Raw genomic sequence first — 17,725 nt, 5'->3', positions numbered from 1 at the left:
CCTCTCCAGTTATGTCCAAGCTTTGCTCCGTGCAGTGTCCATATCAAGTGTCTCGGTTCTCTGTGTTCTTCTCTTGTCCAACTTGCTATTGCCTCTTTTTCTTTCTCTCTCCCCTCTTTGTTTTGTCTTGTTGACTTGTAACTTGTGTGTAGTTTTATTTGAGGGAGGGATGTGGATGACTTTGCCCCCACTGAAGAGAAGGATCCTTCAGGTAAGAGCCAATGCTCCGTTCTTCTTCAGTGGGGGGAAGTCATCCAGAAGTGGTTATAAGTACCCAAGCTGGTTTTTGGGGTGGGTTTTTCTTTTTCTGCCTTTCCTTTCCTTTTTTTTTTTTTTGGTACTCATGGTTTCAAAACTGCAGCTTCTGCAGAAGCCATTTGATCTATTCTGCAGTGTCTCACAAAGGTTGAGTAGGAGGTCCAGGTAGCAGCTCTGCAGATCTCCTCTGTTGTGGCCCTTGTGGCAAATGCTGCAGTAGTCGCTGCAGACCTGTTGGAATGTGCTGTGATTGATCCCGGTGGGGGTAATCCCTGAACCTCATATGCCTTGGCAATGCATTGTTTGATCCAGTAGGCCACGGTAGCCTTAGAGGCCTTTTCCCCCTTGATTCTGTGTACAATGTGAGACAAGGAGAGAGTCTGTCTGCTGGAATGACTGAGTCCTGTTCAGGTATACATGCAAGGCCCTGCACGCATCAAGTCTGTGCCATGACTTCTCTTTTGGATGTGTTAGATTAGGACAGAAAGACGGAAGGATGACTGGTTGGTTAAGGGGAAAAATATGAGTTTACCTTCGGGAGAAACGAGGGGTCTGTCCTCAGTGTCACTGAGACTTTTTGGAATATGCACAGTTCCTTTCTAGTAGACAGGGCCGCAATTTCAGAGACTATTCATGCTGACGTTACAGCCACTAGGAAAGCCACTTTCCATGATAGGTAGCGCAGCTCTACTTTCCTTAGAGGCTCAAATGGGGATGCTGTTAGAGCCCTGAGGACTTTGGGGAGAGTCCATGTGGGAAACCTGTGATGGACTGGTGGAGCCATCTGTCTAGTTCCCAAGAGGAACCTCTTCACATGCTTGTTTTTGGACAGGCCCTTGAGCTTCTCCTGGCCCAAACAGGCCTGCAGTGCCGCCAACTGGCGCTTGAGTGTGTTAGGCCGAAGGCCACGCTTTCAGCCATCAGGTCTTGGTTGTTTTCGTACGCCCACTTGGTAAAAGTTGTCCATGTGTGGTTGTAAATCCGTCTAGTTGCTGGTCGCCTGGCCTGAACCATGATTTCGACCACCTCCCTGGGGAACCCCTGGGTCTCTAACCCTGACCTCTCAACCTCCATACCGTCAGTTGTAACCATTCTGGGTCCGGTTGTAGCACAGGACCTTGGTGTAATAAATCCAGTCTGAGTGGAGTCTCCACGGTTCTGAGGTTGCCATCTGAGGTCGAAGAACCATGGTCTCCTTGGCCAGTAGGGGGCCACAAGCAGTACTTCTGCCTGCTCCTCCCTGATCCTGTTCAGAATCCAGCCTAGCAGGGCTGGCGGTGGGAAGGCATACAAGAGTCCTTTGGGCCATGGGTGCATCAGCACATCCATCCCTTCTACAGCTGGCTCTTTGAATCTGTAAAGGAATCAATCCACTTGACAGTTTCTTGAGGTTGCTAGAAGATCCATTACAGGAAGTCCAAATCTGTTCACTATCTGGGTGAAGACTTCTCTGTTCAAGGCCCACTCTCTCGGGTCCAGGTCCTCCCTGCTCAGCCAGTCCGCCTGGCCTCTGACGTGCTCCGCTCTTATGTTTGTGACATTCTCTTCTGCCCATAGAAGCAGAGCTCGTGCTTCCTGAAAGAGGGACCTTGATCTGGTGCCCCTGGGCCTTCGTTGTCATATTGTCAGTGCGCACAAGAATGTGGCGGTCCTTCAGCAAGTGGCTGAAGGCTACCAGTGCCAGTCTGACTGCCCGGAGCTCCAGCCAGTTGATGTTGTGCTTCGTTTCTGTCTCTGACCATTTTCCTTGTGCTACCTGATGCCTGCAGTGCGCTCCCCAGCCTCGCTTGCTGGCATCTGTTGTGACCACCATCTGTTGTGGCTGGAGGAAGCTGGTCTCTTTGCTCAGGTTCACTGACATTGTCCACCATTTCAGCTCCCTCTTGAGGTTGTCTGTCACCACAATCCATCTGTCGCTCCGTCTGGCAGTGTCGTTCCGGTAGGGAAGAAGTATCCACTGTAAGGCTCTGGCATGAAAACGTGCCCATGGTACTATGTCTATGCAGGAGATCATCAGCCCCTGGACCGCCGCCAGATGCATTAGGTTGGCTCGCCTCTGAGACCTGATGCCCGTCACCAGGTTGTGGATCTTTTGTTGTTTGTCCTCTGGTAGAAACACAGTGGCTTGGGATGTACACACCCTGGCCCCGAGATCCACTAGGTCTCTCGTTGGTATCATGTTGCTCTTGTCGTTGATGAAGAACCCATGTATGCGCAGGAGGGCAGCTGTCCTCCCTGTGTGATGCATGGCTGTTGTGTGGTCCCTTGCCCGTAGTAAAATATCATCCAGATACGGGTAAGTATGAATGCCCTCCAGGTGAAGACGTGCCACCAATGCCATCATTACCTTCGTGAAGACCCTGGGCGCTGAAGAAAGGCCAAAGGGCAAGGCTTTGTACTGGAAATGCTGCTCTTGGAAATAAAAGTGGAGGAAACATCTGGATTCCGGGTGTATGGGAATATGTAGATAAGCCTCCTTGAGGTCCATGGATGTAAGGAAGTCCCTTTGCTGCAGCACTTGTAGAATATGTCGCAGGGACTTCATTCTGAACTTCCATTTTTGCACCCACTTGTTGAGGCCTCTCAGGTTCAACACCGCTCTCCAGTCCCCTGATTTCTTTGGAACAACAAATAGGATGGAGTAGACCCCTTTGTAGTGTTGTTTCTCTGGAACGTCCTCTATTGCTCCTATGTCCCATAGGTGCTGGATGGCGTATTGTAGCAATAGTTGCCTGCCTTTTAATTTCGGTGCTGGGCAGCGTGTGAAGCTGTAAGGTGGGGTAGCGTTGAACTCTATTTTGTAGCCTTGATGAATGATGGACAATACCTACCGGTCTGTGGTGGTGTTGCTCCAAGCCTCTGCAAATGCATGGAGCCGGCCTCCAATCTGATAGTCATGTGGTCTGCTTCTTGGTTGCGGCAGCCTTGTCATTCCTGAAGGATGCGGGTTGTCTTGAGTTGTTTCTGGCTCCGTACCTGAATGGTCTGAAGCCTTTGTAGTCTTTGCTGTCTCAACCTCGACTTGAATAGCAAAAGCTCCGAAAGGACTGTGCAGGCCGGCTTTTGTAGTCCTTGTCCTTATGAAATGATGATGAAGGCATGGCCTTTTTCTTTTCCTTTCTCTACCAGAACCTTATCCAGGTTTGATTCGCCAAAAAGCAGTCTGCCTGAGAACTTCTCTGTAGATAGATTGCTCTTGGAGAGAGTGTCCACTTTCCAATGCCCAAGGACCTAAACCTGGTCCTAGGGCCAGTTCTGGTACTCCTCCATCAGGCCCTCCCCCAGGGGCTGGAACGGGTTCACCACGTGGGCTCGCCGGCCCTTTTTGCTTCCCGTGGCATTTAGTTGCTTCCTTCCCAATGGCTGTCCTGCCGGCTGACTTCTTTGTCATTTTCTTTGGGCGCAGAGGGGAGCGGGAGCCTACTTCCTCTGACTCCCATGCTGGCCCCTCCACTCCTCCGCCCAAAGCCTCGGATGGCGGAGGGGGCCTCTTCCTGCTGGTCTTCTTGGATGGTGTGGAAACAGTCTCTGGAGCCAGCATTCCCTAATCGCTCATGCTTTTGCTGCAAAACTCTATTCCTACAAAACGCTCTGCCTGTAAACAGCACCATGCGCTTGGGGGTTTTTGGGTTTTTTTTTTTAAAGCTCGGAGCAGGAGCTCAAGTGACCTATCAAGCACAGGGTTATACAGAACTAATGAGGTCAGCTGGGTCTCTCCGATAGGAGCCACACATAACAAAAGAAATTTGCATAGCCCTGTCGAGCGAGCGGAGGTGTGACCTAACCACTTCTGGATGACTTCCCCCCACTGAAGGAGAAAGCTTGTTACATGTAGCTTTTACTGATTATTGCGGTGTTGGTGGTGTTCAGGGTCTGAGGATTCTACAGTTCGGTGAGAGGCAGTAAAAGCTTATCATGACATTATAAATAAGCTGATTTATACATTCATTCATAAAATCAAAGTGCTTTTCTCCAAAACCCATTTCACACCAGTGTTTCCATTTGCCTTTCTATAAAGCAGACTAGGAAACTAAATCAAGAATTAAAAGAATAAATGTCTCCAAAATTCCATGATTTGGATCCAGCCAGCTTTTTCTTTCAAAATCACCTAATTCTCCTCCTTACTACAAGCCCCAATCCACATGGCTTTTGATCCTGTAGGTACCATGATCCCCAGCAGAGTCTTTTCGGTGATCAATGGGGACCTACTGGTGAGATACAACTAAAACAGGTTAGATACAACAATCACATTATTACATTGTAAAACAAGAAACCAAACCTACTCTTGGTCCTCTTCCTTTAATTTTCCGTCCAGATCTAGTTACCAACAGCCTTCTCTGATATGAAGATTGACAGTTTGATGGGTTACTAGGAATTAAGAAGTGAGAATTCAGTGCAATACGAGAAAGGTTGTGGACATTTTTCACCTTTTTGTATAGCTAAATTTATATTGCTAAAGATCTACCAAATTGCTGAGCAGTCAGAAACATTTGGCTGCATATTTTCTCTACAGCACAGTATTCGAATGTACTATGTGAGATTCATGGAATCACTGCAAAAAAAGCACAACCTGACAAAATGGAGGATGCTGTAACACTACAGTCTTAAATATATGGAGAAGTGTAACCAGAATTAGAAGGAAATCTTTTTTCCCCTTTCCTATAACACAGCTTGTCATTAGAGATAGGCTTTAAAAAATATCAGCAAGCAGCAAATAACCTAGGGCAACACAAAGATAGTACAAGACAGTTCACTTCAGATAAGACATAATGCTTTTACCTCTCCCTTTCCTTTTCCCGGCTTTTTGTCTCTTTCTCCTTCTCATCCACTTTAGGAGGACTTTTCCTCATCAGGAATCTGTTTTCTGGTACAGGAGGAATCTCTTCCGGACGAACAGTAGAAAGCGGCTGTGATTCAGGATTTTCTGTTTCATTTTCACTGGCTGAACTTTATTCATAAATGAAAAAAAAATTGTGTCTGCTGGAAACATACATTTAATTCTTCGATTTGAATATGCTAATTTCAAATCGATCAGACCACAAAATATGGAAGATGCACCAGATGTGTTTATTTTTAATTTGTATTTAACTGCAACAAAGGATTTGTCTTTTTTGTGTGTCAGTATTGAACTAGAATAAATTTTGCCAAGGTGAATTCCAGTAACAGCTACAAAAGAAACAGTTTATGTTTTGGAGTGAACAACAGTTTTGTTTGAGAAGCCTTAATCCTATAGCAATTACGAAAGCTAAGGACATTTTAAATGCCTTGATAGGAAACCACTGGATGTCCATGTAAAATGCTTGGGCCTTGTAAATAAATAGGTATGTATCAATAATTCTTCCTCATTGGGAGAATACATGAACAAGGCAACAACAAGAGTTAATGCTCTTTAGAAAAGCTTTTGTTTTTTTAAATCATGTTCTGTGCTTCATTACCACCAGTCCACCTTGCTGTTTGTGAACCAAACATATGTGATAAGCAATCTGGAAGATTCTGACCGAGTGGAATGATTTTTTTTTCCCAAACCAACTAAATGGCTGCACTTCTGTTCTCATGTTACATTTTTAGTCACCGTGGTTGCACAACTATGCAGGGAATCTTACTCTGATCAAGACTTTTAAAAATGTCATTACACACATACACATCCCAGAATGTATTCTGTTTATGAGGAAGACAAAGTTACAATACTACAAAAAAAATCACTAGATACATTGTCAATTATTCTTCCCAGTGACTGATACATGTAGATTCATGTAGCATCTAATACAACTACAGTATAATGTTGGATTTCTAATGATTTCATGAAAATATTTTCCCTGGTTTTACCTCTTCTTGCTTTTCTTCCTCTTTTTCTTTTCTTTTTTGTGTTTCTTGGAATTTTTTTTGTGCTTTTTCTTCTTTTTCTTTGCTTTTTCTTCAGAAGCACTTTCAGAATCTGATGATGAATCAGAAGATGATTTTGAATCACTTGAGCTTTCAGAATCACTGGATGAGGATGATGACTTGTGTCTTTTCTTCTCTTCCTTCTTAGCTTTAAATTAAACGCAACAGACATGCAATCAACAGAGAACCCCAAATAAATATTTTCATCTTTTAAAAATGATTAGTTTTACAAAACTATCTTTGGCTATGTTCTACATGCTAATAATTATTGCCAATGTTTTCCCCTAATTACCTGATAAAGAAGTCTTTGCATCAAAATTGAGATGTTTTAAAACTTAACTGGACATTGAGTCACTATATTGATAGGAAATCTACTGTGACTGGAGAGACAATTCTGAGGCACCTTTACTGTCTTCTGGGAGGTAACTAAAATCACTCTGCTCTTGTAGAAATCCTAGAACTTAATATATAGTTAGTTAGGGGGTCTCAAACGGTACTCAGAAGCACCAATAATCATCCTTCTTTCTCCACATCAGATCAAACTGGGTATTTTGTTGTACTTTCAGAATGTGTTTTGAAAGTTTGTACAGAAAGACTACAGCACTATTGATGTACCTCTTCAGAGTTTTGTAACCCTCTCTCCAAGGCACAACCCACCAAAGGAGCAAACTCTGTAAAAGCAATATGATTAATTCACTGGGTTACCTGTTTCTAAAATATGGATATTAATTCATATTTTCCCTGTAGAAGGAAGGCTTAATACTATTTAATGAAACATTTCCCAGCGGATAGTGTTATTATGTTATCTTTTACATATTTCTCCTATTTAGTGAAAATATACTAACACCTGTAGTAGAGGAAATATCCTGCAGTATTTTCATATCAATGAATTAAATTAGGAGATAATCCCACTGTTTATTGGTAGCGGCAGCGCTATCCTGCTCTTGTTACACCATTTTCTTCTTCTGTAATTCATATTCTGCAACATTGTCTGAAATATCTTCTCTGATACTCTTTTGCATTCCTTCCCATTCTGCAATCCTAATCCTGTTGCATTACTTATTTGATGCCTCATGCTATTTGATGACGCTGTTTCAAACTGTGTAATAACCTTTAATCTTGACTAGAAAGGTGGGCTATAAATAAATCAATAATTTGGTAATTTAATTTGCCTATTTATGTTACAGAAATAAAAAATAACATGTAGAAGCACACATTTATTTGAGCAATTTAAAAGGCAAAATTTACAATAACTACAAAAACCCCGTTATTTCTCTTTGGAAAATAACACAATGCATATTTTGGTAGCACAGCTAGGACCCTAAAATGGATTTTGGCTGTCTATGGACTGAATCACAAACAGAATCATAATGATCCAGATGTCCCTCCTATATTACACACAAAATAAACGTCCATCAGGTACACAGTACAGTAATGTATAATCTCTACTCATATGGCACATATCAGAAATAAAACCAGAAAAAAACATTTGATGTGAAAACTTATGATATATAAAATCACATTGTTAAATCTGCTCCATTCTGGAGCTGATCACCAGTCATCTATTTTAATTAAATGATAAATATCTGTACAGCTGTTATCCAAACTTCTCTAGTATCCCAGGCTCATCATTCTATTACATTTTTACCTTCACTTGGAATGCAAATCATTTTGACTAAGCTTGAACATTGGACCAGCCCAATATTGTCGAAATCAGTTAAGTATTTTTAACAAATTACCCTCATTAGACCATACAGTACTTTGCAATGCAGTCCTAAGCAGAAGTATACTCTTTAATGTCCATTGAAGACAATGGGCTTAAAAGTTTTAAAACAATAAATTAAAATGCGGATTGCTTTTGACAGGTTTCAATATATGTAAGCGCTTCACTGAAAATATCTTCTATTTGACTTTTATTCTGGAACACCAGAGTCAGCTACATTTATAAAAGTTCAAAAATATAAATTAAAAATTGAAATAAAGCAAAGTAACAGCAATTATTAAAAAATGGAAGCCAGTTTTCAGAGGAAGTTGTGGCTAACAAATGAAATAAAACAGATTAAACTGTGACTCACACTGCAGTATTTACTACATGGCAAATTTGACAATATCAGATAAGAGACCAAATAAAAGACACTGACACTATTTGACCTAATTCAGATATCTGAAACTTTAGCAGATACAGAACCTAAGAGCAAAGTGGGACAGGTTAAAGAACACATATACCAGTACCATGAAGACTATGCTAGAGAGATTGTAATTTACTTTCTGGATACAATGATAGATAGGACACAGTAAAGACCAAGATACACCACACCACAGAGCAGAAAACTCTAATTTACATCTGTAATCTACAAACAAAACAAAAACAGCCAGGGTCAGCAGTCAATCTGCCCAAACTGAATTGCAATAACATATTTCTTCATGTCTGATCTTAGGTCAAATAGACACTTCCCCACCCTCCTTCAAGAACCACACTCGTAGCATGTGTTCTCTGTTGTCACTTGCTTGACCATTACCTGATGTCTCTCACCCACTAGCAGCATTCTATGTACTCTCAAGTGCTTTCTTCTCCTTTCATGGATTCTCTAAATCAGGGGTGTCAAACATGTGGCTCAGGGCTGAATAAGGCCCCCAGAGGGCTCCTATCAGGCCCCTGAGCAACTGGCTGTCATCTGCTTCCTTCTCCCTCTCCCTTGCTTCCTTCTGCATAACAACCTGCTTTGCCAGGCTTGCTCAATCACACAGGAGCTACAGAGCAAAATCTCTATTTTCTCCCTTGAGGAGGAAGTGGGAGAGCAGAGCTTGCTTTGCTAGGCTCTCAACTGCACAGCAGAGCTACTGAGCCAAGCCTCTCTTCCTTCTATTGGCTAAGGCTCCACCCCTCCAGGTGCCCTGGGGAAGGAAGGAAAGAGCCAGAGCTTCCTTTGCCCAATCCCTTGGATTCCATGGGAGAAAATACAAACAGAGCACCTTTAAGACCAACTAGTGCTAACATTTTAAACACGCTTTATTCTAAGTTTTTTTTTAAAAAAACCCTTTAATTGTCTTTGTCTGCGTCCTTCATAAAAGTTTATATCTCTGCTAGCTAATCTTAAATAGGTACACACATGGCCGGGTTGACATGACTTGGCCCAACAAGGGCTCACTTATGTCAGACCCGGCTCATAACAAACGAGTTCGATACCCCTGCTCTAAAACTATCCATATTATTAGAGCCTTTCTTGTCCCACTACCTAAACGACTAAACAGTTCTGCTGCTCCAATGAATGAATGCCTGTCACTTCATTCTGTCTTTTCAGTGCCTTCAGTCTCCAGCTTGGTCCACTGATGGTTCTACAAGATGATCCAAATGGACCAACTAATTGCATGCATCTCCCCAAAAGCGGAAGTCTTTCTATTACCAGCTTTCTTCACTCACCATAATACCCTTGTCAGGGTAGATCAGGATGAGTTCCCTCTTTTGCACTCCTCTATGCTCTTCACTCTTATCATTTAACATTCTGCACAGAAACCCTGTTAATCTTTATATTCTTTTGCCACCTCCACCAAAGATTTAGTATTTATAGTCTCTTGTCATCCACCAAAGACTTTACTACTGTGACTCATGCACTTGTTGGAATGGCTATTCCCTTTGGTGCAAACAGCAGTCTTCTCAACTGTAACAGAAGAACTGTCCCATGAGACAACTTGACTATTAGGATTTCAACGGTATGACTAGTAGGATTTCAGCATCATCCCAGTGTATTTCAAAGGTCTTCAAGCATCTGAAGTGCTATGACATTCACAATACGCATGGATAAAAGCAGATAATCAATTATGATAAGAAGTCAGAAATAAAAAGGCAGTGGTGGTCTGCTTCTTTAAAGTATAGGCTCAAAGCACCAAAGCTTTCATATGAATATATCTGTATTTACTCAGTGATTAATGTCCCATCACATGCCTTAGAAAAGAAATCAATACATGGGGAACTGGGCACCATGCAAGAATACTTAAAATTTCACTTGAGACACACACATTCCAACCTTTACCTGACATCTCCTATAAGCACAGCATTAAAACAAACAAACAAACATTTGGGAAGTTTTCATGACCTACTTTCAGAACACAGTCTAACTGTCGTAATAGCCCTAAAGCCATGTAGCTTATCCAGTCTCCAAATACAAAACCCGCTTGATTATATCAGAAAGCAATCAGGCTATCAAATGCATGACGGAACAGTTTCTAAAAATAGGAAAAAATGGAAATTTAACTAACTATTCTTCTTTGGAAAACCACCCAGAGTGCTCCACATTTTGGATTCCTACATTTCATCATTTGCAACATATATGGGCATTACTCCAAACAGTGTCCAACACAACAGATCAAAGGCGATCAGGATTAGATCCCAGAATTCTCAGAAATCTAGTACGATTTTGTTCTGTTGTTGCCTATGTTCTTCTGGCACAAGGTGCCTTCTGCTAACAGAAGAATGCCATCAGGGGAAAACATCCTGTGCAGGAGAAAACTGACAGAATGAAATGACAGGATCTAACCTAGTGTCTGCATTGAGGTGCGCTCTTTGAGAAATACCAGGTCCAGCCTTAAAACACATATTCTGCTGCAGAAGATCAGAGGAATATACCCTTTTAAACAATTAGGCAGACTTGGATGACAGCCCTAGTAATAGTTACCTGGTAGTGGATGTGGAAAGTGCCATCAGTCACAGGTGACTTATGGTGATCTTGTAGGTAATTGAAACAATAAATGTGCAGAAGTGGTCTCTCATGAAAGTACTAACCAGGGCTGACCCTGTTTAGCTTCCAAACTCTGATGAGATCAGGCTAGTCTCGGCTACCCCTGGGAGTAAGTCTCACTAAATGAAATGGCATTTATTTCTAAACAAACAAGACTGGACTGTCAATAATCTTACAAAGGTTCTGGCAGCAGAATAAGCTGCAAGCCCTCTTAACCCATGCCACTTTTTGCAGAACTGCACTTAGCAGACATGAGCAGAAGTAACAGCTGTAATAGGTTGTCAAAATGTCATTATTCACACTACGCTATAGTCTGTAACATGTGCCTCTCAGTAACAAGTGAATGTGTGTTCATTTAACAAAGGAGCTAACCATGGTAAATCATGAACATGTTTTTCTAGGGAATGGGGGTGAACACAAGGAGTGCCAAAATGCACCCTCCTTCTGTCAAAAGAGAAAGAAGTCATAAAATCTAACTGAATGCACTCTTCGTTATTATTTCTATGACAGCGGTTATACTGAACTAACTGAAGTTCTGTCACGAAGCCACCCAAGCCAGATCCAATATGAACAAAATTATGAAAACAATCCGTATTTAGAAACATTTGAATAGGTATTTCAGCCTTACCTTTGGATTTTGGAATTAGCTCTCCACAACTCAGTATCCGTACTTCAGCGTAAGGTTTACTAGATGCATCTGTTTTCTGGTTTTCTATTTCTCTTACAACTTCTTGACCCAAGATTACTTGTCCAAACACAACATGAAGCCTAAATAATTAAAGCTGAATTTTAAAAGCTGACTGAAATGTCCAGCATTATGAAAATTTCAAGAAGCTATCCAAGCATTCACATTTCCAAGGGCAAATAAGACATCATGCCACTTACCCATCTAGGTGAGGTGTAGGTTTGGTTGTTCTTTTAATGACATCAGGGCAAGAATTTAATGACAAAAGAAAGAAAGAATTTTAGTATTTCAAGGGCAGAATATTAACTTGGCATATTATGTTACAAATGACCAATACGTCAAAGGCATTACAAGTTGTAGTTCAGATTCAACACATTAAAAATTCATTATAAGTCTCAAATGAAAGAATCTTGAATTTGAAGCATTTTAATTCATAATATTGGGTTGGATCCAGACTAAAGCTGCAACAGCTGCTGATTCCCTCTTCCCACTGAACACATAGTTCCTTGGGATCCCCTATCCCCAAGGGGAAGCATTTTGTGGAGATCAGGGCGCTGCAGTAGTAGGAGGGAAGCAAGACATTTCCATTCTACCACGGGAAAATTTGGTCTGGATCCAACCCATTAAATGGGTTTAGTTGTCACTGAATATGTCTGCCTCTGGACTTTCACTTTTGGCTGCAGGTGTGGCTCACATCACTGACTGCTCCTCCATACAAAATCATTCTCTGTATGGCTAGACTACAACACCTGTTGTCATTCTAATTTCTACACACAGGGATTTTTCTTCACACCAGAGAAGCATTCAGCCTTGTGAACCCCCCTCCTATGGTGGTACACACCAGACAACAAATGACCTTCTTTTGAGAAACAGCAATACTTTCTCAATAGTGGGGAGAATATGCTGCCCGCCTACAGAAGCATAACTCTAGTGATGTTGGTTGAAGCATACCAGCAAATAAAATGTACACAAGATCTCTTTAATGTTGCTTATAATTAAGCAAATGCATGATCCAAGTGCACATTTTACTTCAGAAGAGGCAACTTATACGCTTAAGAAGAAAAAAGTTAAAAAAATCTGCCCCCACTTCCCCAAACTAAGGAACACGAAAACAGGCCAGGAACAAGATGACCACCCCAGTACAAAAAAAGAAGCAACAGAGGTGACAAGGGAAGGAGAATATTTTTGAAGGCACAGAGGTCCTCAGCATTATGTCCTGCCTAACAGATACACCTAGTTGCAAGCAGCAAACGGGTTTATGTTGCGTTCTCACATGATTAATATTTTCAATCTTTTCTTCACAATAAAGAACATGTCTTTGCTCCATCTTAGGACCTCTTTGGGTAATATTCTCATATCTGGGATGAAGGGGGAATAAGACTCAAGACTTCCAGGCATCCTGAATACCACTATGAACAGGTGTTACTGGGTGAAGCAGGGAGATCCGGTTAACCCACCGCAAAAGTAAAGTTAAACATACAAAACCTAGGCTGCCTAATCTCATAAAAGGTTGAACCTTGAGGTCAAGGCAGTATCTGAACAGGCTCCTGATTACAGACGGGATATTCATCAAGGGCTTTTTTTTTTTAAATAAGCAAAGATTATTTGTTCTACCAAAACAGTTTTCAAATGTATATAAAACAAGCATGATCTCTGGCCTTTTGCATCAATTGTATCTGCATCCAGACTGTCCTTCAAAAAGCTCATAATGGTTTACATGGGGACCAATAGCCTACCATTCAGGTATTGGTAAAGTCTACCCCAACAATGTTGTAACATCAGGTACTCCAGATAATAGGTGAAGGCCAGTAATGACTTCTCTGTCAGCGCATAGCAGATGGTGACTCTTCTAACACAGTAACAACAACTATAAATATTCAAATTTATTCCATGTGATTCTTAAAATCCCATTTACTGATTCCAAAATAAGCATTTAGGGAAGCCGTTATGTTTCATATAGTTAAAAGGTATTACTTTGTAAATGGAAAAGGAGTTAGTCATTTCAACAATTCAAAGTCACAGTTCTGGAATTTAAATTGCAACGACTACCATCCAAATGGTGAAGAAACACAGTAGCTGCATGATACTCACATAAAAAACTGTGAACCATTTGTATCTTTCCCTCTGTTGGCCATTGAAAGGAGAAATTCTTTGTTGTGCTTTATTGCAAAGCTTTCATCTAGAGAAAGCATTTTCAATTACTTCAAAAATTCATTACCTAGCACGGGTATGTCTTCAGAATTTCAAATTAGGATTGTCAACTTGCACAGATGCATGACTGAAGTGCCAAACAGTATTAGAATAAAAACAATGAGACATACACTATAAATTCTTGGACTGAACACTTGAAAATATCATTTATTGCATTTGGGGCCTACAAAACGTCACAAGGGGAGGATAAACAATTAGACATCCTCCTATTCAACAGGAGACTATCTTTCTCTAGAGCTAGGAAAATAGATTCCTACTCACCTAGTCTTGAAAGTCAGCTATAGCCCCACAGGGCTTATTGCAGAGATTTTAGTTAAGTGAGTAGGAATCTGCCATCTATTCCTAAACCTGTTCGATTAAATGCAGTACCATACTATTTTATGTGCCCCTCCCTATAGCATATTTGAGAGTTTTGGAGGGAGAAAACTGGGGGAGTACATGCTTCACAGTGCCCGTTCTCAGATCCTATTTTCACCTTCCATTTCAGATTACTTCAAGATGTTAGGGCAATTTCCACAGCCAACACCCTTTTCCCTTCTTCCCTCCACCGGGCATTCAGTGGCCCTCAACATCCCATCCTTTCTCAAGAGCAATGAGTATTAAGAGGCCTCATCAGAACATTTTGAAAAGGAGGTGATCAATTTCTTGGAGTCCCGCCCCCCCCCCAAAAAAGTTTCCTCATTATGCAGAAATATCAACCTTTTCTGTGGGTGGCCTACTTTGCTATCTTACTGACCTTCAAATTCACAATTGGATATAGTGATCATTTTCTTATCAGCTTTTTTGTTGTTGAATCAAGGTTAGCATTTGATGCATGGATACTTAAATGAAGCTTTCTTGGAACTCAGTAATTTGTTGAATAAGAACAGTGTGCATTTACTTAATATCTGTAATATAAGCAGTCCAGTTTGTTTTTCTGACAACAAACTCATAATTCTGGCTTGTGTGTCACTTACAAAAAATGACAGCAATAATTTTGCAAAACAGGCAAAGAAAACTGACAGCTTGCTATTAAAAGAAAACCTTGAGTGCAAGGTAAATAATTCTGAAATTTAAAACTGCACACAACAGAAATGCCAAGGGTTTGTGCAAGTGCACTCTTTTGAATCACAACAGCTTGCTCCTAATGTAGCTTTAAAAAAAACTTGAACACAACCACAAAAAACAAGTTCTCAAAAAGCACAAAGTTCAGTTCTGACTAGGCTATAAGTACCAGCAGCCAGCCATTTACAGAGAAAAGAGAATGATAACAGTAAGTAAAGTCCAATTCACTGCCTTGCTTGGAACAACTGCCATTTATGTCTTCTAAGCAAGACTGCCTGTCCATTTTGGGGGCTTTGAAGACTGGGATGACGTTCTATGCTTTTCCGTAGGATGCTGGGATATAAACAAGTGGAGTGCTGCCACTGGGCAAAAAGTAAGAAAGCTTAGAAAGGTAAAGAATATAACAGTGCAATGCCCTTAAATAAGAGGGGGAATACAGCCTCTAGAGAAAGAAAGCTTTCTCAAGAAGGAACAGCAGTACAAAAGCCACTGTATCATTAACTGTACCTATGCTGAGAAAGCTCAAGAGGCAAAGGGGCTTCTAAACATCTGAAGTTGGTGAAAGTTTGACACTTGCTCCAAGCCCCAATGATAAGGGAAGCTATGACCCACAGTAAATAAATAACTCTGTCTGGAGATTGGGACCCATAGAACACAATTTTCCCAGTACACTTATTCTTAAGGCAATAGGATTATGCAGGCCAACTGATCATTCTTACCTTCAAAAAAGCCACCATAAATTGACTCTCCGCCTCTCCCGTTTCCTTGTATTAAGAGATAAATCATATTATAAAATTAATGAGTGTATGTCATGTAAATTCCTATTCATTTTTAAAATCTCCACAGAAAATACTATTTTACTATAAGTACACAGCTGTCAATTAAGCAAATTTCAAGCGATTGTTCAATAAAATAAATTAAAATTGTCCTGTATTTTGCAAGATTTTATGAAGACCTAAAATTTATAAAGACCTAAACAGACTGGCATTATTTAAGTAATGTTCATTAGGTAAGGCTTTAGGAGATAATGATTAGCTGTATCAAACATTCTAGCTTCAGCTATAGAGGTACTTGAATAGTTTTTTCCAAAGAAATGCTAACCATTAAAGTTTCATACATATTTGTACACTTGCAGAAAATTAGTTCCAGCAGCTGTGTTATACTCCACTACATCCCTGGAAGAGTATTAAGCACTGGCTGAAATTTGCTGGTCTGTCTATCCTCAACAAGGGCTAGGACCTTTTCAATCCTGGCCCCAACCTGGTGGAATGCTCTACCAAAAGATGCTAGGGCCCTGTGGGATCTTTTACAATTTTACAGGGCCTGTAAAGCAGAGATGTTCTGCCAGGCTTTTGCTTGAGGACAGTGACGGCTGCTGTGTTGGCATCCCCCCTCCTCTGCCCTTAAGGGAGGCCCCCCTGCTCCCAATGTAGCATCTAGAAAGCAGGAATTGGCAGCACTTTACAACAGACATCATCGGGTTTGCAATTTGTTTTTAATTAATTGGTTTTATTGACTACTGTATATATATTTATTGTTGTACATCGCCTAGAGCCCAGCATCAGCTGGGATGAGATGATTCATCAAATAAATAAATAAATAAATAAATAATACCTTCACTGAAGTCACCACCTTGGATCATGAAATCTTTCACAACTCTGTGAAACAAACAACTTTTGTAATGCAATGGCTTCTGAGTTGATTTCCCTGTACCCTTTTCACCTGCAAATAGGAAGATAAAAAAGCTTAGCTTCCTTTAAGCATTAATGGGACAATCTCAAAGATCCCACCACCAACATAAAGCTGGAAACCAGCTTTTGAAAGACAGATGTAAAGTGCTAATCACCACCAAAAAATGGTCCAAGAGAAAAGGAACTATCTACCGTTCATCCAGATTATAAGAACACTGGAAGTACCGGTAACTATTATTTGTTTCAGTGAGGCTTCTACATAGTTGGCACAGTCCAGATAAGTAATTACTGACTTCTGATGCTCTTAATGTACACTGCTTTGGGGGAAAAACTGGACTCTACAGAAAGAAGAGCTGCTGTAGAAGAAACTCAAGGCTTATGTCCTGACAGACGTGTAAATGTTTTTTACATGGCTGTCTGAATTGTAGCCAATGTGTTCAGGATTTTAACTGTTAGCTGACAAAGAAAGCAAGAGGTGAAAGCTTTGTCTTACAGATGAATCCCAAAATTATCTGAGAAAAGCAATAATTCTGAATGCTTTGAACCTGCATATCTTCTTTTGCATATCTACAGTTTTCTACAACAGATCCCCCAGCAAAAATACATGGAGTTTACTTATTTTCTCTGCCTTAAAATCTGGCAACAAAATGCAGCAACAACTAGTCCCTTTGGGAAATTCAACCCAAAACAAAACAAACTTACTCAAGTTTTCACACTCTGGCTCACATCTTATTTTTCAGTCTCCACATCCTGTTCCTAAAACTAGTATTCTTTCTCATGGTCTCTGTGGAGCCCCACAACTGGGCATCACAAGCCTCTAACACAGAGATTGTGAGATTGCACAGATGATAATTTGAAAGACATCAATACAGCAAGCAACCTGTCTTTCTCAAGACATGCTTCTCTACAGAAATGTGACCCCTGACCAGCTGGTTGGGTGCCACTGAAACTCAGCATTTAGCCCAGGGGTTAACCCAGCTCTAACTGGTGATGGATGACTCCACCCTGGACCATCTGGCTGAGTCTTGGGAGCTGTGGCTGGGTGGCTGCAACAGAGCTGGTTGAAGCTTAATCCTACTAAGATGGAGGTCCTGTGTCTCAGCCGGGGCAAAGAACAGGGTTATCGGGCTCCCAGCCCTGGATGGCATACCACTTGTGCTGTCCCAGAAAGTGAAAACCCTGGAGGTGATCTTGGATGACTCACTTTCTATGGAGGC

The 17,725-nt window shown here is 41.1% G+C and overlaps 1 protein-coding gene across 2 annotated transcripts in view; it reads right to left on the bottom strand.

The window, feature by feature from the left end:
* The window catches only part of PPIG (peptidylprolyl isomerase G), a 38,399-nt gene that overhangs the window by 3,654 nt on the left and 17,020 nt on the right, over nt 1–17,725 (bottom strand). For both annotated transcript variants that reach the window (XM_060257432.1, XM_060257431.1), the window contains exons 4-11: nt 16,432–16,539; nt 15,537–15,581; nt 13,654–13,741; nt 11,763–11,792; nt 11,506–11,645; nt 6,085–6,289; nt 5,038–5,205; nt 4,542–4,626 (exon numbers count right to left, since the gene is read on the bottom strand). In XM_060257432.1, the coding sequence (XP_060113415.1) occupies nt 4,542–4,626; nt 5,038–5,205; nt 6,085–6,289; nt 11,506–11,645; nt 11,763–11,792; nt 13,654–13,741; nt 15,537–15,581; nt 16,432–16,539 (869 nt within the window). The remainder of the gene's footprint in view (nt 1–4,541; nt 4,627–5,037; nt 5,206–6,084; nt 6,290–11,505; nt 11,646–11,762; nt 11,793–13,653; nt 13,742–15,536; nt 15,582–16,431; nt 16,540–17,725) is intronic.

This window comes from Heteronotia binoei, chromosome 16 (genome assembly GCF_032191835.1).
Source record: "Heteronotia binoei isolate CCM8104 ecotype False Entrance Well chromosome 16, APGP_CSIRO_Hbin_v1, whole genome shotgun sequence".
NCBI lineage: Eukaryota > Metazoa > Chordata > Lepidosauria > Squamata > Gekkonidae > Heteronotia > Heteronotia binoei.
Note: the sequence above shows the minus strand (reverse complement) of the source record. Positions and strands in the feature narration are given on the sequence as shown.